The sequence below is a fragment of the Ambystoma mexicanum genome, chromosome 8, assembly GCF_040938575.1.
Source record: "Ambystoma mexicanum isolate Mex_15411 chromosome 8, UKY_AmexF1_1, whole genome shotgun sequence".
Taxonomy (NCBI): domain Eukaryota; kingdom Metazoa; phylum Chordata; class Amphibia; order Caudata; family Ambystomatidae; genus Ambystoma; species Ambystoma mexicanum.
In genome coordinates, this window is record NC_090929.1 from 1456568560 (window position 1) to 1456596018 (window position 27459).

The 27459-nt window shown below is 48.7% G+C and overlaps 1 protein-coding gene across 2 annotated transcripts in view; it reads left to right on the forward strand.

The window, feature by feature from the left end:
• The window catches only part of LOC138473107 (zona pellucida sperm-binding protein 2-like), an 895281-nt gene that overhangs the window by 842989 nt on the left and 24833 nt on the right, over positions 1-27459 (forward strand). For both annotated transcript variants that reach the window (XM_069611626.1, XM_069611625.1), the window contains exon 15: positions 18685-18820. In XM_069611626.1, coding sequence (XP_069467727.1) covers positions 18685-18820 — 136 coding nt within the window. The remainder of the gene's footprint in view (positions 1-18684; positions 18821-27459) is intronic.

Sequence of the window (27459 nt, forward strand, 5' to 3'; positions counted from 1 at the left end):
CAGCGTCCCTAAGAGGGAATAGTTAAGATTTTGCTTTATTAACTTTGTATCCAGACTACAAAGCAAACTCCTATATCTCTTCCATCTTGGGGCCAAGAAAAAAACCTCAGGATTGCAGGCATATAAGAATGCATCATCTGCATATAATGAGGTGGTCCAAAGATCTGAAAGCCCCAATGCCCATGCATAGTTCTCCTGAGCGGAGCCTGGCTCAATCGATGGAACAAACAGTAAGGGGGCATGGGGCACCCCTGTCTTGTCCCCCTGCCCAAAGGCATAGCCAAGGATTGTATCATTAATACAAACTCTCACTGTAGGTGAGGTATACAACATCTGGACGCAACTGAGGAAGTATAGGTCGAATCGATGGGGTCGTAGCAAGAAGAATAAATGCATGAGACAGTCGAAGGCCTTCTAATGAGGACGCTATGGCCTTGACCTCTGTATCAATTTGTCACATAATGCCAAATAGTCGTCTGAGATTCAGAGTTGGGTTAAAGCCTGATTGGTCTGGATGAACAAGCGATGCCTTATTGGGGGGTGTTAGGCAGAAACCTGTGCAGTTCCCTTAGGGACCATTGCAAAAGATTTAGGACTACAGGTGGTTGGCAGTAAACCCAATTGGTAGCAGTCTGTACCACCCAGAGTTACCTGGTAGCTGTGGCTGAGCAGTCAGACTTCTCTCAAGATGAGTTAGGCAGTATATAGAGTATACACAATAGGTACAGAGATACAGTAGCACAAGCAAACACTGACCAGAGCTTTGGTGTAAAAGTATATAATTATTTATCCAAAGACACACTTGTAAATTACACTAGCACAAAGAGGTAAGTAAATTCAACACACAGTCACTATTATATATATATATATATATATATATATATATATATATATATATATATATATATATATATATATATATATATATATCCCTAATTACTTATTAGACAAGTCTTAATGAGAAACACCACTTATTTTCAGACAGGTGAGCGCTTAACATAAGATGGCACTCTAATAAGTTATTAAAAAGGGAGGGAAAAAGGCAGTTATGAAAGCACACAAATTTCAATACTTTTCAAAGAACCACAATGAGGCAGGTTAGGCAAAGTCTACTGGAGAGCAAGGAAGTTCAAATGCCAGGCCCACTCTTAGAGAGAAAGCGAAATGTGTCCAGGATCACACAGTGGGGTTATGCCCAAAGAGTCTTTGTAGAAAGTTCACAAAAGATGAGATCAAGTCAGGAAAAGTTAGTTAACAGGTCCCAGGCTAACCCAGGTTAGAAAGTCAAGGATTTACTGTTACCCCGAACGATCTGTCACAAGGGAAGCCAGGCGGGACACAGTACCTGAAAGTGGGAAGAACGCTCCAGCGGGGGCAGTTGTTCCTGGCAGCAGGTGCAAGTCTGTGTTTCGTCCAGAGGAAGAGTTCTCGACGTGGAGGAAAGCTGAAGGTCGTTGCGCTGCCAGGGAAGAAACCAGACGCAGAGTTTCCCGGTTACAAGATACCACCCTTTTCTTCGCGGTAGTGGTAAACCGTGGTATTCCAGTTGCCGTGGTGCTTGGCACGGGCAAGGCGGCCACGAGATGGTCCAGGAAGGCGAAAAGACGGGCAAACTGGTTATCTCCACCAGTCAAAGTAAGAAGACTCTCCGGACTGGAGATCTCCTCTGTCGTCGGGAAAAGTGGTGAGACGGTTCAGCAGGGCTCCACCGGTGGTGTCGTTGTTGCAGGTCGGCTCGGCTTCTCCCTCCTCGGATTCTTTAGGTCCTGTGACGACTTCTGAAGTTCCAGTCCCCAAAGCCCTGCTTTTATGCAGAAAACCCCCATTCATTCAGCCTAGCTGTCAATCAAACATGCTAAGTGGTGAGCCGGGCGGCTCACCACTTGGGCCAATCACACAAGAGTGCGACTTGAGTTGCCGAGACAACTCAGTCCATGGTGCCTAAACCCCCTCCTACCCAGACAGAGTGGCACCACTTTTGGAGGCTTCTGTGGAGAAGCCCGCCAAAAAGTGGAACAAAGGGCTCGACTTGGGTTGGAGTCACAGAAGCGAACACAAATGCCATTTTGGAACCAGGTTTCGGCAAAAAATATCAACCGGTGAATTTATATTAATTTAATAAACCGGCGGTATGTTCGAGGCTATATTATTAAAAAGTGGTAGCCTCGAACAATGGGAAAATCCCATAGGAATATATTTGCGGTCGAATATAAAAAGTAGTATCCACTGCCGCCAGCCAAAACTCCAGTCGGGGGGGACTGGACAGTACCCCCTCGAACAGACCCCGGGGCAATCAAATTGCCCCGACCAGTACGTCCACAATAGGATGGTTTGTACTGGTTCTGTTCACAATTTGAGACTAGTAAAACCAATGGTGACTTTACATGCCCTGGGAGACGGTAGTCAGTCCCAGGGTATGGAGTCTATGTTGGGGGGTCGCTACGACACCCCTGGGTTACGGCATGGAGGGTGCTGTGTAACCCACATACCAAAAACACATGAAGCCCTATGGGGTAAAGGACCCCATAGCCCATAGAACACATACAAAGTCAAAGGAAGACCTCAAATCGTGTCTAAGAGTGGGAGGAAAAGAGTCTCACTCTTAGCAGGAGAAAAAAAAAAACCCAAAAATCCAGCAAAGCTGCTGGGGGACTCACTAGTTTTGGGAAATTAGCCTTTACAGAGAATTCTCCCTAACGGGGGGACAGCCAGGGATGTAATATTCTTTTCGTAAGGATCTTAACGAAAATATTAGCAACATGAATCAATGAGAGCGTCTATAGGATGCTACGTCATCTGCCAGTTTATTGAGCTTAGGGAGTACCGTGATAATTGCCTACCTTGTGGTCCTCGGAAGTATGCCTTTTGACATTGATTCCTCCCACTGTTTTAAGTAGCTGCAGTGCCAGAATATTTGTATTCTTTATCGAATTCTGCTCCAAGCCCATCTGGCCCAGGTGCTTTACCTGTCGAGAGAGCGCAGATCGCTGCCTGGGTCTCCTCAGCTGTTAGAGGGTCGTCTATGGGGATTTGTGTCTGGTCGGCAAACAGTAGTTAGTCAGTATCGAGTTGACTCAATCTCCTCCTCTCAACTATGTCAGTATTAGTATACAATGCCCTATAATATGCAGTTCATTTCTTGTCTATTCGCTCTCGGTTCGGTGACGACCACCCCTGACCCACCTTTAATTTTTGCTATTGGCTGTGCCCCTCCCTCCGCGCTAATCCTGCAAGCTTGTGTCCTCCCTGGACTGTCTGCTTCTCTGCATTTTTGTGCTAGGACTGGTTTTGATATACAACAGGTCTCCCTTTTATCAAGGGAGTGACATTCAAGGAGTACACATTATCCTACCCAACACTTATTTATCCCTCGTCATCCCATATTCATTTTCAGGTAGCTTTATCTGTGCCTCAAGACTGTTAAGTTCCTCATGGAGGGTTCCAAGTACCGCTGTTTCAGGAATCATTTTGCCTCCCATGCAAACCTTAAACTCCTCCCAAACTGTAGATTGAGCTACCACTGAGCCAACATTGTTTGTGAAAAAGTAATCTATCTTGCCAGTAAGAGTCATCCAGTGTGAGATCAAAGAGCAGTGTTGGATGGCATCCTCCACATTTTACGGGGCTTTGGGCAATGGCCCAATGCAAGCAACCGGCCCACTGAAGTATGGTCTGAGAATGTGCATGGTAGAATGGTAGACAGACATCTTAGCCAACAGTGAGGACGAGATAAGTAAATAGCCGATCCTTGATGGGGAATCTTGGACTGTGGAGTAATATGTACATTCTCTGCAGCCCCGATGTATGCATCTCAAAACACATCTAGTAACTGCAGCTGTGGCAGTGCCTGCAGTTCAGTCGAGGCTGATGAGGATAGGATGCAAGGGGTTATAGAGGAACGATCTAGGTTGATAAGGAGTACGATATTGAAATCTTCACCCTACACCATGGCAATATCCCCTGCTCTGGCGCCTAACCCCGTCAATTCTCCATAAAAACCAGTAAATACATACTGACCGGAATTTGGACAATTCTAATACAATATCATTCACTTCCAGTTTTCCCCATACAATGACATAACTCCACTGTGCATTTATACATGATTCTGTGAATTTAAATGCTGGGGAATGGTTATCTGCAATGACCCCACTTCCTGGAAAAGGCCCTCTCCAAGTTCACAAGTCTCTTGCAAGAACAGTACTTTGGGAAGAGTGTCGATCAATATACTCTAGTGGTTTCCTTGCCTTAACAGGGTTGTTCAGGCCCTGGACCTTACACGCCAGGAATGTTAGTTCCTCCTCATGATGATCAGTGTCATGTAAGACATGGAGAATAGTACGCCTGCCTGGGCCACTAGCACGTCTGATCAACCATTGTTACAGGATTCCAACTCTCAGCCACAAATCTTGAAAAACATTTCCCCAACAATGCACCCCCGCATCTCCCTACCCTCTCTCGCTATCCACCTGAACCGGATAGTGGCACTCCCCAACATCCATGAAATTCAAGGGAGGTGATGCGAGCAACAGCTAAGCTCGATGTCCCACAGGTAACCCGATGGTCCCCATAATCTATTTGGTCTTAGCTACCACATTGTCACATGAAAATAGTAGGCCTTTATGTTCTTAGGAGCCAGCAATTTATTACGCCTGGTCAGACAGCACTCTGGTGACGTCGTTAGTTAAAGCACCAGAGGATCCGTGGAGCTTCAGCAGAATGGAAGCAACTATGTACGTTCGTGCCTAAAGTCTCACTTTTATGTTGGTCTTTCCCTCCCACTCTGCCCACCCTATGTTCTCTCCTTCTTTCACTCAGGTTTCTGACTCTGATGCCACCATTTTACTTTCTTGCACAACCCACAGCTTCTCTACAGGACCTTCTTTCACTTCTGATACCCAGTCTGTCAATGCTGGCTTCCTTTCTTGACCACTTTAACATTTCTCTGGCTAATTCTGTTTTCCTTTTGGAGTTTAAGCCTGTATTCTTCCTACCCTAAAACACCCTTGCTTGAGCCTGCTTCCTGCTAATTTTCATCCTAATTGCTTATCTTCTCTTATCAAAAGTTATGTAATGAGTGGTTTTTACTAAAATCTCTTCCTATCTGGACCAGCTATGCTTGCTCTTCATCAACCTCGTTTTTCGACATCTACACTCTACTGAAACACAAAACAGTCGCCAATTCTTTGTGCTTGCCATAACACATGTTCTTCTATTCTAGTCCTCTTGGGTCTTGCTGCTGATGTCAATACTATGGATCACCCCATTTCAACTTTTTTCCCTTGGCCTTTCCGGACCTGTTCTTCAGTGCTTCCGGTTCTACCCAAGTGACTAGAACGGGACTAATGTCTCCTGGCATGGCAAGCTCTCCCCAAGTTGCCTTAGCAATTTGGTGTTCCTCAAGATGTTCTTCTTGGCCCTTTTCTTTGTATACTCTCCCTCTTTCCTCTCATCACTTCCTTTAAACATTTCTATGCTGACGATTAACAGATCTTTCTACCTTTTTTAATGAGATTCACTCTACCCTTTCCGGCTGCCTTCTTGAGGTTCATGCTTGGATGAATTCTCACTTCATCTCAATTCACTAAAACAGAAGTTCTTTACTTTACTGCCTCACTTCCTAATCCTACCTCTTTTCTTCCCTACGATATCCCCTCTGAATCTTGGTGTCTTTATTGACTCAGTTTGCTTCTCACATCTGATATAGCCTGTACATGTTTTTATCTCTAATATTTACAATGCCTGTCCTTTTCTTTCCTTTCATGTTTTTTTCCTCCTTTGATTTCTCACGCCTAGATTTATTTTTTGCTCTTTAACTGGACTGCTCAACACTCTCCTAGTTCAAATGTGGCCATTCACATTGTTTACTCTCTGCCTGCACTTCAGTATCCTCTTCTCTACTTTCTATTTCCTCTTTCTATTGACTTTTGACTTTTTCATTTCTCCAGCATTCGATCTTCCATAGATTCACATGCTTGAATTATTCCCAATCAGACTGGGAATCCTTGAATAGACATCACATAGAAAGCAATGGATATTGCTAATAAAGCCTTAAAGGCTTCCCTTTCACAGCCTATGCACAACATTTTGGTCATTTTGCCCCTAACCAATGAGGTTGCAAGACTTAAGCTCCACCCCAGGCAGCCATCTTGAGACTTTTCACTGCAGTCTGATTACTAGGGAATCATCTGAGCTTTTTTCTTCTCTAAAGTCTTCAAGCTTTATATTTTCCCACAATATACATATTTTCTGGAAGATATCTACCTACTCGACCAGCTGTTGTGCCTTGTAGCAGCTGACAAACTACAAGGACTCACAAATCGTTAACTGTTAAATGTTCACCTGGCTCCTCATGGCCATGACCGTGGTAAAAGGGGAAGATTTCTCAAATATTTTTAAAAAATCCCTCTGCAGGGACTGCACAGGTTGTGGCAAGAAAACCTTTTTCTGAGGGATGCTCATCAGGAATGCCTTTATTGCCTGCATCCTCGTGACACTGAAGATTGTGAGATGTCAATCGCTCACTCTGAAAGCTCGCAAAGACAAGCACAGATGACTTTACTTGGAAAAGAACAAGTGCCACTCTTCAGATCAAGAAGCTATCAAAACGGCCCCAGTCTCTCTGTGCAGAACTCTGTGGGATTACTTTCCACCCGGGTGTGGTCGGGGAAGGATACATACCTGATCAGAGGAAGGATACACACTTGGAACTTCTTCCAAAGCTATTTAAACCACACCCGATCAGCAACTCACGCTTCGCGTTGTTCTGCTTCTCGCAGCTGGACGCTCACCGTGTCAGCTCCTGCATCTGGACCTCAGCCACGCCTGTCAGTATCCTGGGTCACCTGCAAAGGGAGACAAAAGACCTTACCTGCTAAATCAGCACCACAGAGACATCACACCGACGATCCTGAAAAGGAAGACCTCATTTTAAAAGCATTTCGCTACGATCGCTGCAGCGCTGCATTTCACTCACCTTTCCTGGATGCCACCATCTTCAGCAGTGATCATCCGGATCCACAGCCACTTCCCAGAGCCTAGAGAGAAAGACAAGAACAAGGTGAGAGAAGGAAGGGAATAGGAAAAGCTCAGTTTCCTTCTAAGTCTTACCTGTTGGGTCATTCCCATTTCATTTCGGGTCTTGCCGCTTCCAGGCATCCGGACCCCGGCCCCTATGGGGAAAAAAGACAAAGACATTGAATGAGCGAATGCAAAGACATTACCCGAGCGCTCATCCAGAACTTACCTGTCATTTATTGGAACGGCACGTTTCACTTCGGGTCGGCGCCATATCTCCGGCATTCCGAACCCCGGCCCCTAAGGGGAAAAAGACAATGAACATTATTATTAAGCTTGGACTTTTGAACTTGCAACAGAACTTTTACAGAGCCTTAACTGAATAGTCAAGCTTACATGAACTCCCATCAATCCTCAATCCAGTGAAGTAACTGGGTTTCAACGCGCCCCTGCATCAGAAGCAGGATGGAGAGCTCATCCTTCCTGACCCTAAGGTGAGACTTCACGGGGAATCTTGGAAGGGTATCGTGGAGGGTTGGAAGAGAGTGGGAGGCTTGAGCATAACTCAGTCAGTAGGTAATACTCCCTTTTCACGCACAGGGGAATATTCCTGCGAGCCGGAGAAGCCAGAGTAGAGGGGCCCTTCCTGTCCATCTTCAGAGTCCTGCGCTTCACCGTTGAAGAAGCATCAGCACTCGAAGCCAGACCTGCGCCTCCGTGGGAATCAGGTGAGCGTTACACAGATAAAGGGGGCCCATCGGGTGCTAAAAATGCCCCCGAAATCAACAGTAAGTCACTCCTCGTCGATGGGCAGTTCTATTATGGACAAGACTTGATACACAAGCAGATCAGCCACAGTATCAAAACGCTGGCGCAGAAATCAGACACTTATGTCAACGGACCCATCGACCAAGCAGCAAGACCGGAAAAGACGCCATCTAGAGTGGTAAGTTTACAAGAAAATGCTCTTTAACCTTCCCAGTCATCCACAGGTATGAAACAATCAATGGAAAATACCTTGTCCACCATTAAACACTCCCCCACACCTCGCTTCTCGACAGAGCACCGCACCTTGTCCCTGGGTCATCACTCCATAGCAAAGGACAAGCAAGTAAGAAGTACCAACAACTCAAGTTATCAGGGGTCAACATAATTCATCCCTCCCCAATAAAGGAGATGATCGAGCTACCTGACATGAGACTATAAGAAGAATTTTCAGACATAGAGGAGGACATGCCGAATACCGTACTAAAGGAAGATGGCCCTCTTTGGCAACCACTCTCAGAAGCACCACAGGTGGCTGATGATCCATCCCAGCCTGCCCTCATGCAGTCATTACAAAATATTTGGACAGAATTTCAGGTAAGGAGTAGAATTAGAGTAGCAAGGCTGCAAGGTGGTGGTGGCCCTACTATAACACCACAAGTTCGTAGACTAAGCAGTCACTCGCCCTCAATCTCATCAAGACCACAGTCCATTTCTGAGCAGGCAGCAGTACTGCACAAGAGACCAAGGACCATCTCACCCCCGGCATTGACAAGGGCACGATCCACTGTGTCATCAGAAGATCGCCATTTATGGCGATACCCTGTGGGGGATCTGTACTATGATTTCTCAGGCGAAACCGGAAGAGGGGGAGATTCCACAAGACTTGCTGCAAGAAGACGAATGGTGTACATCACAAAGCAGAAAAAGCGGGACTCCCCTGGTGGGTCTTCTTAACCCAATGACACAGCCTTGTTCCATTCGGTAATCAGTAAGGCTGCACAGATATTCAACCTCCAGGTATCAACCGAAGAAAAGAAATCTGGAAGGAGGGCAGGAAACTAGAGGCAGTTGGCAGGGAAGTATTGACTTGTCACTTTCAATTAGAGCAGTGATCACCCGTGTATTCATCCTATGCCAGAGCACTATCTGCCAGCTCATCTACAAGATAAGGCTAATGCAACTGTAAAAGGTGGTGAAACTGCATCAGATCACATGATGGATGCCGCAGTGAATACAGCAGAAGCACGTTTCAGGCAGATGAACATGGTTCTGTCCGCCGGTGTCCAGCCCGTATGAAAGCAACCAACTTTCTCCTAGATGTCCAGACGCAGATTCTGAACTTTTAGTTCTATAGCCAAGAGCTGTTTTAGAAGAAAATAGATGACCACTAGGCTTTCGGGTCATCGTTGGCACTGGGTGACCAGATCCTTCATCTCACCTTGTACATGATTTGTACTTATCGGGTTGTTCCAGCTTCTGGGAAATACATTTCTGGAAGAAAACACAAGTACTTCTGGGCCCAGAGTTGGTCTATGGTTGTCTGGCTCTGCTGATCCTCATGAACTGTGTATTCATTTGCTTGCATTGGGGGATGAACCAAGTATCTTTAAAATGGGAATAGGGCTTGTGCTTCTGACAAGGATTAATGGCTAGACGCTTGCAAAGACTTTTGATGTGGCGGAAAAGGCGATACTCTGCTGGACACTCACATTGGCCAATTGGTCACAACAGTTACTCTTGCGTCCCGTCCCCTTTCCTCCATACTACATGGGCGTCCCTTCCTAGGGACGGGGACGGAACCCTTGTCACCAGAAACATCCTTCCACCCCTTTAAATTTAGGGGCGCGTGGGGGTGTGGCCCTGGGAGCATGTGCTACCCTGACTCTGCCCACCGGTGCCACACCCCAAACATCTTTTCCGTGTCGACGGGAATGGGCCGATTTCACCATTCCTGGGTTTGGCTTCGGCCATGTAATACCATGTGCTCTTCCCTGGTACTTGGTCCTCTGGCGCCACGCTCCTCCTCGGCGCATGTCGACTTGAGCAGGCTTCCAGCCTGTAAGGGGCTCTTCCCTACATCAGATCCCCATGCTCTTTGCCTCCGTTGCCTGGGCCCCCACCACGGATGGGAGGATTGTACCGCGTGTGCACTTTCTTCGCGTGCCCTGAAGAACAGACTAGCTAGGTGGAGGGAGCTCTTCGAGAAGTTGCCTCCAGAGGACCTGAAGGACTCCGTTGGACATAAGTCAAGCCCCAAGGGAGGGCTGCTCTATTCCAGTTCACCCTGCAAGGGTGACTCCTTCCCAAGGAAACACCGGAGCGAGAGGAACCTCTCAGGTTCTCACACTAGTACGAGTACCGAGGCTAGCTCAGCTACCGGCTGCCAGGCCGAGGTGGTCTGTAGATCCTTCCGGAGACAGTACGGAGGGACCGCAAGGTTCTTTTACCGGGTGTACACCCGAGGGGCTACGCCCTTGTACCGGCAACATGGCCGAGGGGGCGCCTGCACGCAGCACTACTGGCGACTATGCTGAGGGCGACACGCCTACCAGGCCTCAGCTTGAGCTGCAGGGCAGGTCTCCTGCTCCACCATCAAGATTCCTGAAGGAGGCTGGGCCCAGTGAGCACCACCACGACTTCGGCACGTGGCATGCAGCTCGACAAGATGGCAGACGTGCCAAACAAGATGGCCACTCATCCGATACCTTCCCGAGAAAAGGAGCAGGTGGGTGAACGAGTTACAAGGTGGGACTGGTGTCAACCAGGTATGTGGCCTACTGCTTATACATCAGCAGCGCAGCACAGGGCAGGTTCCCTCTGCAACCAACTAGACAGAATATGCACCGGCCCCTGAAGGTTCTTTGATAAATTCCTCACACTCAGGAGATCTCCTCAGATGGGGGCCATGCTCAGGGATGTTATCGGGGACATGCTCCCTCCTGCCCGTGCCCATAGTCATTCCTCCTATGGCTCCAGTGCTGCAGACTCCGTTGCAGCCCCCGCTGCCCATGCCGGCTCCTTTGATTCCGGCTCCCCTTCCTCCTACAGTTCAGGCGGTTCTGTACCAGTGTCCGCTGCAGCCTCTGGCTCCGGTCTCCACACCTCAGCCCTCAACGCCCAGCACTCCTCCACCCGCTCCGGACCAGCCGGACACCCTGGTGGACACAGATGAGGAAGAAGACCCCGACACGTCAGCCAAGTCCTTCCACGAACAACTTGCAGGGCTGGCAGAGTACTTGGGCTTCCCTCAACCTGAAGTCAAACCACCAGAGGCAGGAGTCCTTGCCAAAGTCCTCACTCTACGCACCACACCTAGAACAGGGATTCTGGCGCAGAAGGATGTAGTCGCCTTGGCCAAAAACTTGTGGCTCAGTCCAGCCAAAACCCCACTCAGTCCAGCCGGTCAATTGCTGCCTGGATGCCAAATAAAGGCAAATGGAGTGGGATACACTTTTGCTCTTGGCCAACCCTCAACTGCACTCTTTGGTGATTGCTGCAGCGTCACTCTACTCAAAGCCTGTCGTCCTCGGCCACCTCGTCCTCGGCGCTGCTAGGCAAGGAGAAGATCTTGGAGGGGTACAGGAAGAAGCTTTATTCCCTTCACTCACAGTTTTGGCCTCGGAGGTTCGCTGACCCTTGGATCCTCTCGGTAGTATCCCCGGGGTACCACTTACCGATCCCTTCCTCTCCTCCACTCACACAGATTGGGACAGCAACTCTCTTGGCAGGAATTGTCACTCGTCGAGAGCCAGGCAGTGAAAAATTCCAGCCTCCCAGCGAGGCTCGTGCTTCTACTCCAGGATCTTCGCCATACAGAAGAACCAGGCTGGCCTGGCAGGAGTTGGACCTTTCCACCCTCAACCTCTCCCTCCCGCTTCACAAATTCAAGATGGTTACGCCAGCACTCATTGCTGAGACATTGTGCAGGGGAGACTGGATGTTCTCCCTGGATCTGAAGGACGCGTAATCTACACGCCCCTATTTGGCAGCTGCATCGTTCCTTCCTGCAGTTCAGGATCATGGGCTGCCATTTCCAATACAAGGTGCTACCCTTTGGCCTCAACTCTGCTCCCAGGGGCTTTACCAGACTCATGAATGCAGTGGCAGCCCTCCTCTGCACCCACGGCCACCATCTCTACCCATACCTAGGCGACTGCATCGTCGGGGGCCCAATCTCCAGAGGCGGTGCACCACACTTCTCCAGCATGGGGTCTGGCATGGATTCACATGCTCATGAACATTCCCCGTCAGGCTGGGAATCCTTGGTAAAGAAAAAATCAGTATCATTTTCGTTTCTGATCTGTCTTTCTTAGTAACCAATCACTGAACTCTGGGTCATACTGCCCCCAGCCAATGACTGCCCTCTCCCTAAGCCCCGCCTCTGGCAGCCATCCTCAGATTTTTACCGCACGCTCAAGTGTTGGGAGTCCTCGTGTTTAGCTCTCGAGTTTTTTTTACTGCGTTTTCATGTTTTTTCAGGAGAATTTCTCATTTTTTCGGTTTAATCGAGCCTCAAGCTGCACCGTTTCTACTTCCGATAACGGGGACCCGTTTGGGAATTCTTCTATGCCCCTCAAGGGTGAAGTTTTTATTGAGTTTACACTTCTCAGAGGATTCCGGAAGATCTGCGGCCTACCTCCAGGACAAAGGGAGCTCGACGCCCGGATCCAAGCTGTTCAGGAACTGCCCTGGATGCGGATTATATAACGTTTTCAAGGAGGACGAGCATTTGCGATGTCTCTACTGCCTCCATGGGGACAAGACGCACGTGGAAAAGGACTGTGCATTCTGCAAAAACCTTTCTGAACGGACCAAACAAGATCGTCGTTCCCGCCTCGCCACCTGGCTGGAGAAGGGCACAGCAAGTGAGAAGGCGAAGAAGTCTGAGCGGGCTTCTAAGTCCTTTGAGGGCGCCCCGGCGATGGGGGCCCAACAGAAGGCCAAGCACCGAGTCCGCGGGCTCCGGGAGCGCCGAAAGGTCGGGCTCTTCGGTTGCCAAGCAGGGCGCTACTTCCCCGGCACGTTCGACCACGAGCCAACGCTCTGGATCGGGGAAGAGGAAGTCCGAGAACCCGGGTAGGCCGCTGGAGCGCACCCGGTCGATCTCGAAGGGAGAGCGAGGCGTTGACACTCCCCCCAAGGCAAAGGCCCAGGACGCACCTAAGGTGGCGAGGGCCTTGATCCACCCGGCTAAGGCCTCTACCGAAGTGGTCTCTGCGACCCTGGCGTAGCCGGCTGAGACTACGCCAATGGAAACGGCCTCTGGGCCCAGAGTATCCCTGCCGCCGCGGAGGGAATCCTCTTTCCAGCCCATCGCTAAGACCCCTGTGAAGCCCCCGGCTGAAAAAGAGGGGGGGGTGGCTGTTGGACTCGTAATCAGCCTCTGAGGAGGAACTGGTGGAGACCGAGAGGGTCCTCAACGAAAGGTCCATAGGCCTCAATGAGAGGTTCATAAACCTCAACGAGAGGTTCGAGAAGGTTCGATCCCAGGGGACGGTCCCTGCTGACGTGATCGAGGATAGCGACGAGGACGACGAACAGGGCCCACTGGAGCGTCCATCCCGTCCGTCGCAGCCATTGCCCGAGCCCCAGGATAGCTCGGCAGCCATTTTGTTGGCAATCCAATCCTTATGTACCGAGATAAGGACGAGATTACCACGCACCCCGATGGAGGAGCCAGAACCAGGCCCGTCGGAGCGGGGTGGACTCTCCTCCGCTCGTTCGGAGGGCTTCCGAACAAGCGGAGGAGTCCACCCCGCCCTTCGTGCCTGCGAGACCGGTGGACCCCTCGTCCCCCTCGCCGGGAGAGGATACGGCGACAGATGATGACGGTGGCGATGACACAGTAGACATCCCGTCATCTCCCCCACCCCCGCGGGCGTCCCCAGCCGACGAGGTTGGCTCTTTCCACGCCATGATAACCAGGGCATATGAGCTCTTCCAGCTCTGCCCTGAAGAACAGAAAAAGGAGGGGTTTTTGTACCAACAATGAGAGGCTAAGAGGAAGACGGTCCTCGTGGTACCTTTACTCGACATCTGGGACGAGGGGCTTGCTGTCCTCAAGAACACAGCCATGACACCCGCCAAGAGGGACAGGTGCGAGAAGAAGTACCGAGTCCCTGATGCCGCCCCCTTGTGCCTCAGGGCCCAGCCCACGCCGGACTCGGTCGTCTCGGCAGCGGCTAAGAAGAAGGCAGCGGGCCCGGTGGCCTCAACTTCCACTTCCCCACCGGACAGCGAGGGTAAGAAGTTGGACTCTATGGGACGACGAGTCATGTCGGCGGCGACGACGATTAAGGCGGCCAATGCCTTACCGATCGTGGCCCACTACGACAGGGAGCTCTGGTTCAAGATAGCTCCCCTGCTAGATTTCCTGCCTGATGACAAAAGGGCAGAGGCCCTAGAAATTCTGCAGGAAGGAGAGGTGGCATCGGATCACGCCATTACGGTGGCAACGGACATTGCCGATACCGGATTTCGCCAACTGGGCAACGGAGTTTGCCTCCGACGATGGCTCAAGGCGACAGACTTTCGCTAGGACGTCCAGACCAGAGTGTTGGACATGCCGTTCGACGGCAACAACCTCTTTGGTAAGGCGGTGGATGAGTCTCTACTGGCAATCAAGACCGACTCGGAGACGGCCCGGGCCCTTGGGGTGCTTCAGCATGGATGGCCCTTTCGGAGCTCTGGAGGCAGACAGGGTGCCTCCAAAGGATCCAGCAGTGGCTCCTCCACCTACCGCCAGGCGGCCCGCTCCTCTTCCCAGGAGGCCTACAGAGGTCGCGGCAAGCAAGGGGGTTGTCGCCAAGGAGGCCAAGGCGGCAAGGCCGCTTCCAAGCAACCCGGCTGGGTGGTCGGGCCCCCACCGAAGCACCCCAGTGGGAGGCCGACTGACTTTGTTCGTCAGGGTGTGGGAGTCCATCTCCACCGATCGTTGGGTGTTGGACACCCTGGCCAACGGGCACTCGCTGGAATTCCTAAAGAAGTGCCCTCGCATTCCTCCCGTGGCCAGGAAGGAGAATCACGTCCCTCAACTGCTGTTGGAGGTAAAGGCGATGCTCAAGAAAGGTGCCATCGAGCTCGTCCCCAGGAGGCTCCGGGGCTCCAGAGTATACTCAAGGTACTTCCTTGTCAGGAAGAAGACGGGCAGTTGGCACCCCATCCTAGACCTGCGTCGGTTAAACAAATACATCAAGGCGCAGAAATTCAGGATGGTCACCCTCCAGCACGTACTGGGACAGCTGGAGGAAGGCGACTTCCTATCGTCGCTGGACCTGGAGGATGCTTACTTCCACATCCCATTCTAACAAGGCACAGGAAGTTCCTCAGGTTCGTGGTCCAAGGACGCCACTACCAATTCAGAGCGCTACAGTTCGGATTAAAGTCGCAAGTGCCTGGCACCAGTGGTGGCGCAGCTGTGCCTGCAGGGGATCAACGTCTACCCCTACCTGGACGACTGGCTAATCCGGGCAAGGTCAAAGGAACTCGCCGTCGATCATACGGCGAAGACCGTCCGGTTGCTCATGGAGCTGGGGTTCTCCATCAACTACCCCAAATCCCACCTGGTTCCGTCGCAAGTAGCACTGTTTTTGGGGGCGAAGCTCGATACAGTGGAGCAATTGGCCTCCCCTTCAGAGGAGAGGACCAAAACCATCCTGGGCAAGGTACGGCGACTGTTAGCCACAGACGTGTCCAGGGTGAGGTCCATCAAGTCCCTTCTCGGGATGATGTCCTCATGCATCTACCTTGTGCCCCTTTGCAGACTTTGGATGCGTCCGCTACAGGAGTTCCTCGACGCCCGCTGGTTTCAGGCGGGGGGCTGCTTTGAGGACAGGATCCCCCTCGACAAGGAGTTCCGTCGGGCGATCCTATGGTGGGGCACCCGGGCTCACCTCACGACTGGCATGACTTTCAAAACCCGGCGTTTCAGGAGCCGGTGACTACGGACGCCTCTCTGGAGGGTTGGGGGGGGGGGGGCCCACACTGGAGATCTCCACGCAAGAGGCCTTTGGCTCCCAGAGGCGAGGTCTCTTCACATCAACATCTTGGAGCTCCGTGCAGTGTTCTTGGCGCTCAAGTCGTTCCTCCCGTCCCTCAAGGACCAAGTGGTGAGGATCTTCACCGACAACACCACCACGATGTTCTACATATGGAAGCAGGGGGGCACCAGATCCCCAGCCCTATCCAAGGAGGCCCAGGATCTGTGGCACTTGGCCGTCGCCCAGGGGATGTTTCTGGTTCCCTTCCACCTGAGAGGAATAAAAAACACCATTGCCGACTCACTCAGCAGGGAGCTGCGCTCGTCCAACAAGTGGGAACTGCGCCAGGATCAAGTGGATCGACTCTTCCAACGATGGGGCAAACCCCAGATCGACCTGTTCACGACGAACTCCAAGTGCCAGAGGTTCGCCAGCAGGGTCTCACAGCCGAGGAGCATGGGCGATGCTTTCTCGTTCCCTTGGGACGGCCTGTTTCTATACGCGTTCCCTCCATTGCTGTTGCTGCTCCGCCTCATCAGCCAGCTCAAGAAGTCCAGGTGCAGGATGATCCTCGTCGCACCGGCGTGGCCGAGGCAGGTCTGGTTCCCAGACCTTCTGGACTTGTCAACGTCCCCGCCAGTCAGGCTGCCGGCGGACGCGGATCTTCTCTCCAGAGGAGGCGCCATTCTACACCACGACCCACAGTCGCTGAACTTGCAGGCCTGGCTCCTGCAGCACTAGAGTTTGGAGGGTACGATATCCCGGCTGATTGCAGAGAGGTTCTTGCAAAAGCCAGGGCATCCCCAACTCAAGTGCTACGGTTATAAATGGAAGAGGTTCTCTGTCTGGTGCCGTGCACAGAAGATTAACCCTCTGCGGATTACGGCCCCTCAAGTGCTGCCCTACTTACTGTCGCTGGCCAAAGCTGGACTGGCTCACGCCTCCATAAAAATACATCTGGCTGCCATCTCCCAATATACCAGGACTACGGGACAGGCGTCCTTGTGGTCTCATCGCCTGGTAAAGGAATTTATGAAGGGACTATTCTAATCATTCCCGCCGGTGAAGGCCCCTGCCCCGGTGTGGGAACTTAATGTGGTGCTGACCAGGCTCATGGGAGCCCCATTCGAGCCTATGCATTCGGCGCCTTTGAAGTTCCTGTCATGGAAGACACCGTTCCTTGTGGCCATCACCTCTGCACGACGAGTGGGAGAGATTCAGGCCCTATCTTGCAAGCCTCCATACTTGACTTTTCATGACACAAGGGTAGTGCTTAGGACGCACCCCTCCTTCATGCCCAAGGTGCCGTCGGACTTCCACCTCAACAAGCCCTTGGTGCTACCAGTTTTCTTCCCGTCGCCTTCAATGCCGGCCGAGAGGACTTTGCACTCGCTGGATGTAGCTAGAGCGCTAAAGTTCTACGTGGACCGCACGAAGGGTTTTCGGAAGACGTCACGTGAACTTTGGGTCTGTGAATCAAGGGAAGGCTCTCTCGAAGACTTCCATTTCCAGATGGCTCTGCGGCTGCATCATGCATTGTCACCGGTTGGTGATTGAAATCTGTGCACCCACCGTCAAGGTACCAGCAGTCCTCCACAAAATACAGGGTGGAAAGGGAAAGACTGGGCTCGGGATAGCCACGGCTCCAGATGTCCAAACAGGCCTGATTTATCAACAAACCCCCTCCCACACTGCATCCCAGCGGGAGTGTCAGCCACTACGTATATTTTTGGTGGAACATCACGTCAGACAAATTGGTGCTAGAAATGGTGGCCAGAGGGGACAGTATTTCTCCAGCATCATCTTTCATAGATTCACATGCTTGAATTATTCCGTCAGACTGGAAATCCCTGGTGTGTATATATAACATAACATAACCTAAAAGGAATGGCCATTGCTAATGCAGCAATAAATGCTTCCCCCTTTTGCAGGCTATCCACCTCATTTTGGCCTTTCTGCCCCCACCCAATGAGGTGGCAGGATTTAAGCTCCAGCCCAGGCAGCCATCTTCCGATATGAACCTCCAGTTCAAACTGACTTAACTGCCTGACTGAACTGAGCAGGGGAGGCGGGCAGACGGGCGCATGTGAATTCGTGAAAGATACCAATGCTGGATTCCCAAGTAAGCAACAAAAAGTCCTCCAGCATTCGATCTTTCATATATTCACATGCTTGAAAAGAAAAACTAAGCAGTTACAACCAGCTGTTTGCACCGTCCAAAATGTACTATAAGTATCCCACAAGGGCCACTACTCCGGCTACATTCATGCATACTTAAACAGTGGAGGGAAGAAGGAAAGGCTGCTCGTAACGTCCATTGACCAAAGGGGGAATGCCAGGAAAAGGCTATTTGCTTGTGGCAAGAGTGAAATTAACACCATTTTAATTTTTCAGGTCTAGATCGAAAAGTTGAGTTACAAAAGCCATTGCGCCTTCCAAAACTTATCTGCACAACCATTTGTACAGTTTAGTAATCTGGGAACTAGAGCTGTATAGAATGGACAGTGAGGCTCGTATGTTAAAATGTTCGCTCATTGCTCGCTTTGTGATACTCGAGCTTTAGTTCCCAGGAGGGGCTTTTGCTGCTAAGCTAGCTTGTGGGTTCTGAGGCCAAGGGTATAGCAGTCCATACCTGCTGTATAGGGACCAATAAGGCAAGCAGCGGTTAAAGTGCGGTTTTGTTTTTCTAGCGACATTTGTTTTTATTTTGCAGCTGCAAGAGAAATGTGCATTGCCTGTGGATTTTGGTCTTGAATGGGCTTTAATATTGCTCCTTCCTAAAAGTTGCATGGTCTTTCCCAAAATGTCATTCACACAATTGATGTTTATGCAAGCATGTTAGACCAATAGCCTTGTTGAATTTCCACCCAGTGCAGCCTTGTTCCTCCAGGACTCCTGATAACATGTTTTTCTGCTTCTATAGGTGTAACTACCAAAATGACAACTACAGAACGGTGTTCCATCCTGTTGGTTTTCAAGTACAATATCCCAGCCACAGAAAAAGATTTGAAGTGAAGACCTTTGCTTTTGTGTCCGGTAATGCACAGTTTGCAAACCTGGTATGTTTTCTAAATGCATACGTTTAATCTCTTAATTCTCTTGTCTTTTGTTAGAGCAGACAACTTGAGTCTGAACTGTGCCAGGATGCTTAAAATGGGCTCCTGCTCATTTGTGTTTATATGTTCACCTAACCCCTTAATGCAAATTCAGCCTCACTCCCACTAGACTGATATTACTTCAGCAGTGCATGGTTTCTGCAAGTGTTTATAAAAGTGAATGCCAGGGGTTGTGCTTTGCCATTTTGAGAGACGTGCATTTGTTTGTGACTAAGATAACTGGTAGCAGGAATGGTTTAATTTGGCATGGGATGCAACTTTGGACTCCTAGTATGTTAACCACCTAATACTTTGCTTTGGCTTTTCGACCTACCCCAGTCCAGTACAAAGTCTCCAAGACCTTTTTCAAGGTGATGCATCTTGGTTTCTTTCATAGATCTTGTATGTGGCTAAAGAGGCTGCCGGTGAACTAGGAAAATTGGGGAGAGCTCATGTATGCGAATTGTGCTCTCTCCCTATAACAAGTGATGCGATATGGAAGGATCAGAGACTGGAAGAAAGGGCATGTGTAGACTGCAACGGTCTGGTTCTTTTAAGGCTTAGACTGCATCCACAAAAAAGTTAACGGGCAACATTGATCTGAGGTGCAGAGACCAATTGGTCTTTTGTAGCACTACATTGCAATCAAACCTATTTTATAGCACAGCATGATAGGTGGGTGTGGTAAAAAATGAAGGGTCTGGCCTAATGGCTGCTAAGCCATGAGACTGGATTCTGGAGCATCGCTAGGTGTGGAAGTGGCAGTAGAGCAATTAGGCTGGCAGGTTCGTTCATTGGTACACTCCCAGCTAGCCCTGGAAGCGCGTGTCTGATTTACATTTTGTTAGCTGTGGGTACAGAAAAATGAGCTGGAGGAAGGAGGGTGATGCCCTGGGTGCCTTCTCGGCTTTGCCCAGAGGTTGCATTCCAGATTCTGGCTAGTGTTCTAGATTAAGTAGTTAAGGTTAAAGCTCTAAGGAAATGCAGCAGGATAGTCTACATATTCAATTTAGCACAGAAGAAATATGATGCATAATGTCAGGGTTGCCTAGAGAAACTAGTAATACTGCCTGGCTAGGATTGGTCTGGTGTATAGCATCAAGGAGAGCTACAGGGTAAAGTAACTGGATTCCCAGGTACTTGTGTTTTCGCCAATGTGGTATGTGAGCTGGTCTTCCCATGAGAAGTTTGTTTTCTGGAAGGACTGAGTTTTTGTTCGGTGGTAACCCAGCTGAACTACACATACAATCCTGGTTATCCGGCAGGAACCCGATTCTGCCAAAACTAGCCTGGATCGCAAAATCGGTGAACTTCAGTCGACTGCACCCTCTTATTCAAACACATGACTACAAACGCACACGGCATGGGATCCACTATTGCTCCTCTGCAAATAAGCCTTTCTACCACCCAAGATTTAAACTGCTGACCAGTCACTGGTGTGTTCACTCTTCCCAGGTGTACTTACCTCTGCTAGCGTGGCAGTGTCATGATGAAGTAACTGATCGTCTGCATCTGAAAATTCAGACACTGCTACACTGGCGTGCTATTCTAGCCCGAACTTCAAAATGACGTGCAGTTATGCTCAAGGCGTGCGCTACAGGTTGGAGCAAATTGGAAATGAATGCCGGAAAGATCTTGGAAAATGGGCAGTCTTCTGCTATACACAGTCACACGATGTTGGGGAGATTTATCAGAAATGTGCTAATTCCCTTCTACCTTAGAGACCCCCAGCTCTTTTTGCTGGACTTTAGGAATTTAATTTCTTACCTGGACAGTTTTTTTCCCACTCATGTATTTTTTCTGTGATTTATTCTTGCTTTCTTTTTAACTTTGTAGTCTGACAAACTCCATAGGCATCATCTTTACATTGTGACACACAGCTCCTTCAGTGTAGTGGCACAGGGAAGTCTTAGATTTCCCAAAGTTTTAAATACCTTCTCTTGGTGAAACCACTGTTTCCAAGAGCAGTGAAGTGAAATTGACTTTACTAACAATTTGTAACTTTCTAGACCCAGCACACACTATCTCACCATAGGGTGCTTGAGGGGTTACTTAGTATCCCCTTTGTTTAATTTCTCATGTAACATTTTTGTTACCCTTTCCACAATTAATGGCTGGTGGCAGTGGTTTACTTTTTACTACCATTATGTGTTTTTAGCGCGGGCAGCAATTGCAGCCTTGGTAAGGCACCCATGGGTGCCCATTTCATCAAAATGGGCCCAGTCTTTTTTTTGCCATTTCTTGTTGGAAAGGTCCTTCTTGCAGAGGCGTTGCTAGGAGGGATGGCTGAGGGGTTATAGCCCTGGATCTTTTGCTTGTAGCCCCAGATAGAAGCTCAGGGGCTACAACCAAAAGGCTAGCAAGCTACAGTTCCCGACAGTCCCCACGTTAGTGTAGCCCCAGATATTTTCCAGACCTAGAAGCACCCATGCCTTATTGAGATTTACTCTGCGTGCCAAACCAGGTTTGGTCCCTTTGTTCGTATTGTCTTTGGCGGGATTCACTAGTGAAGCCCACCTCTGGCTCCAAAGTGTCTGGCAGGAAGTGAGGGAGGTGCCCGGAACTCCCTGTGCGCAGTATCCTATGAGACAGGAATGCACTCTTAGGTGATTGACCTGCTGGCTGTCCGGCAATGACAGCCACCCTGCTGGGTGACTGACGGCTAGGCTGGAATGAATGGGAGAAACCTGCATAAAAGGCGAGGCGTTCGGCTTGGAAGGGAGAGTCAACCACTGGAACAAAGGAATCCGAAGAAGAACTTGAAGGCGCCTGCTGCAACTCCTGGACCGTTGGTTTGCCCGGTATAGCCCTGCTGCTGTGCTGAAACTCAGAATTCGCCTCAACTAGAGAAGGCCTGCAAGAACAACTTCTCCCCTTGAGTTGGTGACACCAATCAACTCCAAAGTAAGCCTGTCTGGACCTCCTCTCGGAGCTGGCTGTACTTGCACTCCTGCTGCTGTTAGAACTGAAGGGCCAGGAAGAGGAACACCAGGTTGTGTGTGTTGCTTTTAAGTTGGCCAAAAGCTCCAGGAAAATCCTCCGGACTCCCAGGAAGCAGGACTGACCAAGCCTGAGCCACCACAACAGAGTGCTGGACCCCAGATGTGAGGGATGCCCATCTCGACAGCCAAGAGTCTGCAGTGGTGCTATTTGCTCAGACACGATGAGCTGGAACCGCAAAGAGCCACTGAATCGAAGTTTGCCCATTGCTCCCACCGACTGTCCAGTTTGTAGTGCAGGAGTCCCCAGACGTCATCCTTATTGTCTCCACGACTGAAGTCCAGGAACAAAGGATCTGCAGACCTACACTAGAACAGAAGTGCTGCTGGTTCCAGTTTTCTTCATTAAAAAGGTACTGTAAACCTAAGAGGACTTGCCTCTTGTTGTGTAGCCTTACTTGTTCGCCATTGAGACTTGTCTTAGTCGCCTTGCAGAGTTGCTTGCATCTTTGCCCTTCACAAGCCTGACAGCTTGTGGCCTTTTCAAATGGTCTTTATTTTTACAAACTCATTTTAAAACTTTGTGCAAGACTTTTATTTGACTATCGGAAGATCTTCAGCTTCCCTTGACTTTGCTCAACTAACATTGGCTTGCCTGGTCCCCCTGAAAGACACTTCTACCTCTGACTGTGCTTTTACCTTTCCCCACTAAAGGGTTAATTGACTTTGCATTCGAGGGTTGTAAAAGTACTTACAAGTTTGAGTGTTGTTTAACCTATGTTTTATTCCTATATCTAACCTTTAGACCTGAACAGTACTGATCTAAATGTACCAATGATAAATCAAGCTCCACATTGTCCTGGCAGCTTAAGTCACCTGAGGGTGTAGGAAGTGTCTGTGTGCCATTCCCCAATGGGTATCAAATGATTTAAATCAACTGCAAGTGTGTTTTGAAGTATACAAAAGTTACACGTGATTTGCTCCCTTCTGAAGAAGGCTTATATAACTGTCTCTTAAATAATTGTTTAATCAAGAAACCTTGAGTGTAAGTGTTTATGTGAGTAACTGTTGTGTGAAGCTCTGTGTTACAAACTTACTGCTCACATTGACCCCTCTTGAGATGAGCCTGGCTGCTCAGCCGCACTACCAACCTTTGTAGTTCAGACTTATACCAAAGGTTGTGTCCCTATTGCCAAGAGGTCAAGGTTATTGTAGTGCTCCGAAGGGGTACTGCTTACAATCTTTCAGAACACACGAACAGAACCCACCAGATATCTGTGCTGCCATAACACGCAGTTCACAAAGGGCTGAAGTCCCTATTGTGAAAAGGGTTCCTCAGTCAAAATGCGATCACTGTACCCCCGGACATCACTCATAGGACACACCTATGGAACACACTACTCTGTATAACATTTTTGATTTGATTGAGATAATATAAAACTACTTTGTGTACTAAATGCATTTTACATAAAATAAAAAAACTGTTTTCAAGTGCTGTTCTGTTGCTTTCCTAACAGGTACATATTCTCAAACCCTTATACTGTCGAGAGAGGCATAATTGTCAGTTCAAATCGCACTGATAAAAAAAGATAAATGCAGAAATAGATTTTAGGCACCTTTTTTCACCCATTGGGGTCACATTGAACTTTTATTTCCATTTACTGAAAATAGAGCGTGCAGTTGAAATGTTCTGTGGAAGTGTTGACCATGTAGCAATTGCTAAAGCAAAACAAGAGGTGATGATTGGAAGGTTTGGAATTAATCTTAACCCCTAACACAACTCTAGCTGGGTAACCCTCCAGGCCAGTGTTCGCCTGCCAAGCCATTACAGAAAGGGAAAAGACTATATGCAAATAAGGCTTAGCCCCACCCCAAAAGAGGCAGTCCAGGGCAAACCACTTGGTGACCTCCCTCCCCCTTGCAGCAGACAAACAAGCAACCTCAGACATGTTTGTAGCTTGGGTAAGAGGTTAAGCTTAATTCTAAACCTTGCAGCCAAGCAGTTTGAAGGGGGTGGGGAGGTAGGGGCAATTCTGATTTGCATATGGTCTCTCCCCTTACTGTAATGGGTAATCGGGCTGAGAACGATGCCCCAGAGGGTTGCCCAGAGCAATTCCCAAAAGTTAAGATTCATTAAAAATCGTCCAGTCATCACCTTTTACAGTGCATCAATGTACCATAAGACTTAAATGTGGTGGCAAGCAACTGTACACATTAATTGCAGATTGCATGATGCCTTATGAATCCTTGATCGTGCAAAGGTTGTAATAACTCACACCCATGAAAATAATGGATAAACTATGCCAGTGTTACATTAATTAATGGAGCAGGACTTTGACGGTATTGGCTGAACAGATGAAGAACTTGATTAAGAATGATGGTCAGCAATTCTGCCTTGTTTGCTGCTCCTGCGCTTAGAGACTTGTCTCCGGTATGAAGTGTTAAACAATTAATTTAAACCTCCATAGCAACACATGTTGGTGAAAATGTAATTATTCTTTGATTAATTTTACATGTTACTGTGGTGTAGGTGGCAGTGGTTTGTGCAGTTGGGAGTAGTGGGCATTGTAGTTACATGCCAGCATTTTATTTGGGGGAACAGGCTGTAAATGAGTTGAGAAAATATGGTGTCTCTGCAAAAACTGAGGGCATAAACAGTGGTGTTAAAATGAACATAGGCATCACTTTCATAACTGCACAATTCACTCGGAGACATTCTGCATTGCCAGTAACTGAGGGAGCAAGTTCGCCCCTACAGTAGTTTCACTGACCCTTCCTTTGTAGCAGAAGCCGCTGCACATGTGCACACCCTTACAGCGTTTCCCAGTTGCGGGCGAACCAGAGGGGCAGAACAGTGTTTACTTTGCTCTTAAATCTGCTGGTTTGTCACCTCCATTATTTCCTCCTTGTTCCTGTTGCCAAGATTCCGCCCTCCAAAAGTCTATTTCCTGTGCCCAGTCACCCAAGCCCCCCACCCCCGCCCTCCCTTGTGACTGGGTACTTTCCAGGACTGAAGGGAACTACGTCCACCCGGGCTTCTGCCCATCACCAATTGTTACAGCAGTCGTTTTTGTCCAAGGCGCTGAAATGGGTCACTAGATAAAGGTTTTGGTGGCCAGGGCCGGCCTTGGTGGTGGCAGTGCCCTGGACAGCAAAACAAAAATTTGGCACACTACCAGACCCCCCTCCCACCCACACTTCTCCTCCACCCACGCGCCCCTGGTCATGTGGGGTGGGGGTGTGCCACATTTTTCAATAGGTTCTAATACGAAAGCATCAACGCCCTATTGTTGAATGCGCTCTGCAGATATTTAGTTTTAATAGGGGGGCTGCCGCTCCTTCTCCCACCACGCCAGCTCTGGGGTGACTTTGAAAGACTCCTTGAGCTGGTGTGGCAGTGGTCTTATGGCAGGGTAGCCAGGGAGGCCCTGCCCTGAGGCTAGCCCTGCCGGTGGCTGTTGTGCACATATAGGATGTGTCCTACCCTTCATTCCTGAGTATACCATGTGGGGTCTACTTGACTGGGTGCTGGCAGCAAACATAATCTGCGCAAGCGCAAAATGGGCTGGCTCGTCTGATCTTCGGATCTTTCCTGCTTGTGCATGGGAAGACCTTCCTTTATTGACCTAGTGACAAGGGACCCAGCGCGAGTGCTCTGCGTGTGGTTGTCCGGACTGTGACCTGTCTGGTACATCTGACATCACATCCCAATCTACTCTTAACCTGCTGGCTTTCTTGGTCTTGCCAACAATCCCTCCTATAATATTCCTTTAAATTTGCCGGTCATTCTCTTCTGCACTTGCATTTTATATTGGGCTACTGTGGGTCTTCTGATGTGGGCATGAGGTGAATTCCCCCAAAGTGGTTGGCGACTCCTGGGAACTGTAGCCACTTGGTGTCATATTGTCTGTTCACATCGATTGGGCAGTATTGTGCACCTATTGTTGATGCTGTCAAGCATGTGACAAAGGTCCTCCCCTTCTGGGGGCATTGCTTCTAACCTCAGAATGAGGGGTTCATTGCGATTGGTAACAACCCTCTTTGCACCGTCAAACTACCCTTGCGGGGCATGATGGTGGGGGACACTCAAATTGCATGAAAATACAAACCAGAAAGTGATTAAACACAGTATGAAAAAGAGAACTTGGTGGTATGTCTGTAGTGAGAAAAGGCGGATGAAACATTGAGATAAAATATAGAGATAAAAGACTATGCAAATACCTGATACCGAAGTATGTTGCATTAAAAAAAGTTAGAAATTAGAGTTTTAGTGCATAGCAGGCACTAGCCCAATAAAACCATATACAAAAAATCAGAACCCTTACAAAAAGTAAATATTAACTACCACCAGTCGTGTGCTCATTAATAACGTGGCATTCATATCAGACACAATCACATGCTTGAATTCTGCTTCCCTCTATTCTGTATGTTTGTCTGTTATTGGGAACGACCAAGCACCAGGATGCATTGGAGCAATTGGCCTGATTCACTTAGGATTTGCTGCTTCAGTTTGCTTAATTTGCACACCTGGATTAGCTGTGGTCACTTTAACTAGTCTTTGTGACGAATCTAGCATATTCTTATTTTTTTTATTGTAAAACTACAGTTCGGTAAAGCGATAAACTTTTGTTATCTTTGTTTAACATCCTTATTTGAATTTGATTTTCTCAGAATCTCAAATTTTATTCACTGAAGGGTTTTACCAGTCTATATACTCAACAAGCTTTTCACACTTTGTAAGACTTAGTCGTGTGACACAGCCTCAGGAGGGTCAACTCGCAGGATCAAGTCCAGAAAATTAATTAGGCTACATGATAGCTTGATATTTCGGCCTGCTAAGACAAGTTCCCACCATGCTTCTGCTTCATATATTTGTGGTTTGTTAGTTCCCAAATGCAGTTCATGCTGAGTGATAAGTGCAGTACATTCAGTTATTAAATGTTTGAGGGACTTCATTTCTCCTGATTCGCAGAATCTGCAAATGTCAGTTGTTTCCTTATTTCGTCGAGCCCAAAGCATTTCTTTGGTATTCAATGCATTTAACCTGAATCTTAGAAACAGATTCCTATGATGGCGCGAGGGACAGTTTAGTAAGTACTTTGGTTGGTTGTGTAGCTACAAAGATCCTATAGATGCTGGAAGAATAGGTTTGAGAGTTAGACGTTGGTCGTTATTTGAAAGCCAATCACAGGATTCCAATTCCAACTTTAGCATGTTGTGGGCGTTCAAGTAGCTCTTCTTGGCTTATGTTGGCAGCGTCCATTATTGCTTCCAATTTTGATTTCCAGGATCGAAATATTTAGATTGCACCTTTTGATTTTCAATGTTAAAGACATAATATGCCGGAATGTGGGAGCCAAGAAACATTTTCCTAAGAGTGGATAGTAATTTCCATATGATGGTCATGTGGAGAGAATTTATTGCCAATCCATGTCTCAACGCCACCATTGAGATGTATTGAGGTAGCCTCAGAGCTTGTCTCCAGAAGTTGCCTTCTAGTCGTTGCCAGAGGCGGTTACCAAGATTCCCGCCTGATGTTGTGCCAAATGCAATTGTATGGATACATTTCTAAAGATAAAACATGATTGGTACAATAGAGAATTTCACGTAGGCTTTATTAATCTTCGCTACTTGTAGGCCTAGTTTCGTTGTTCTATTTGTGAA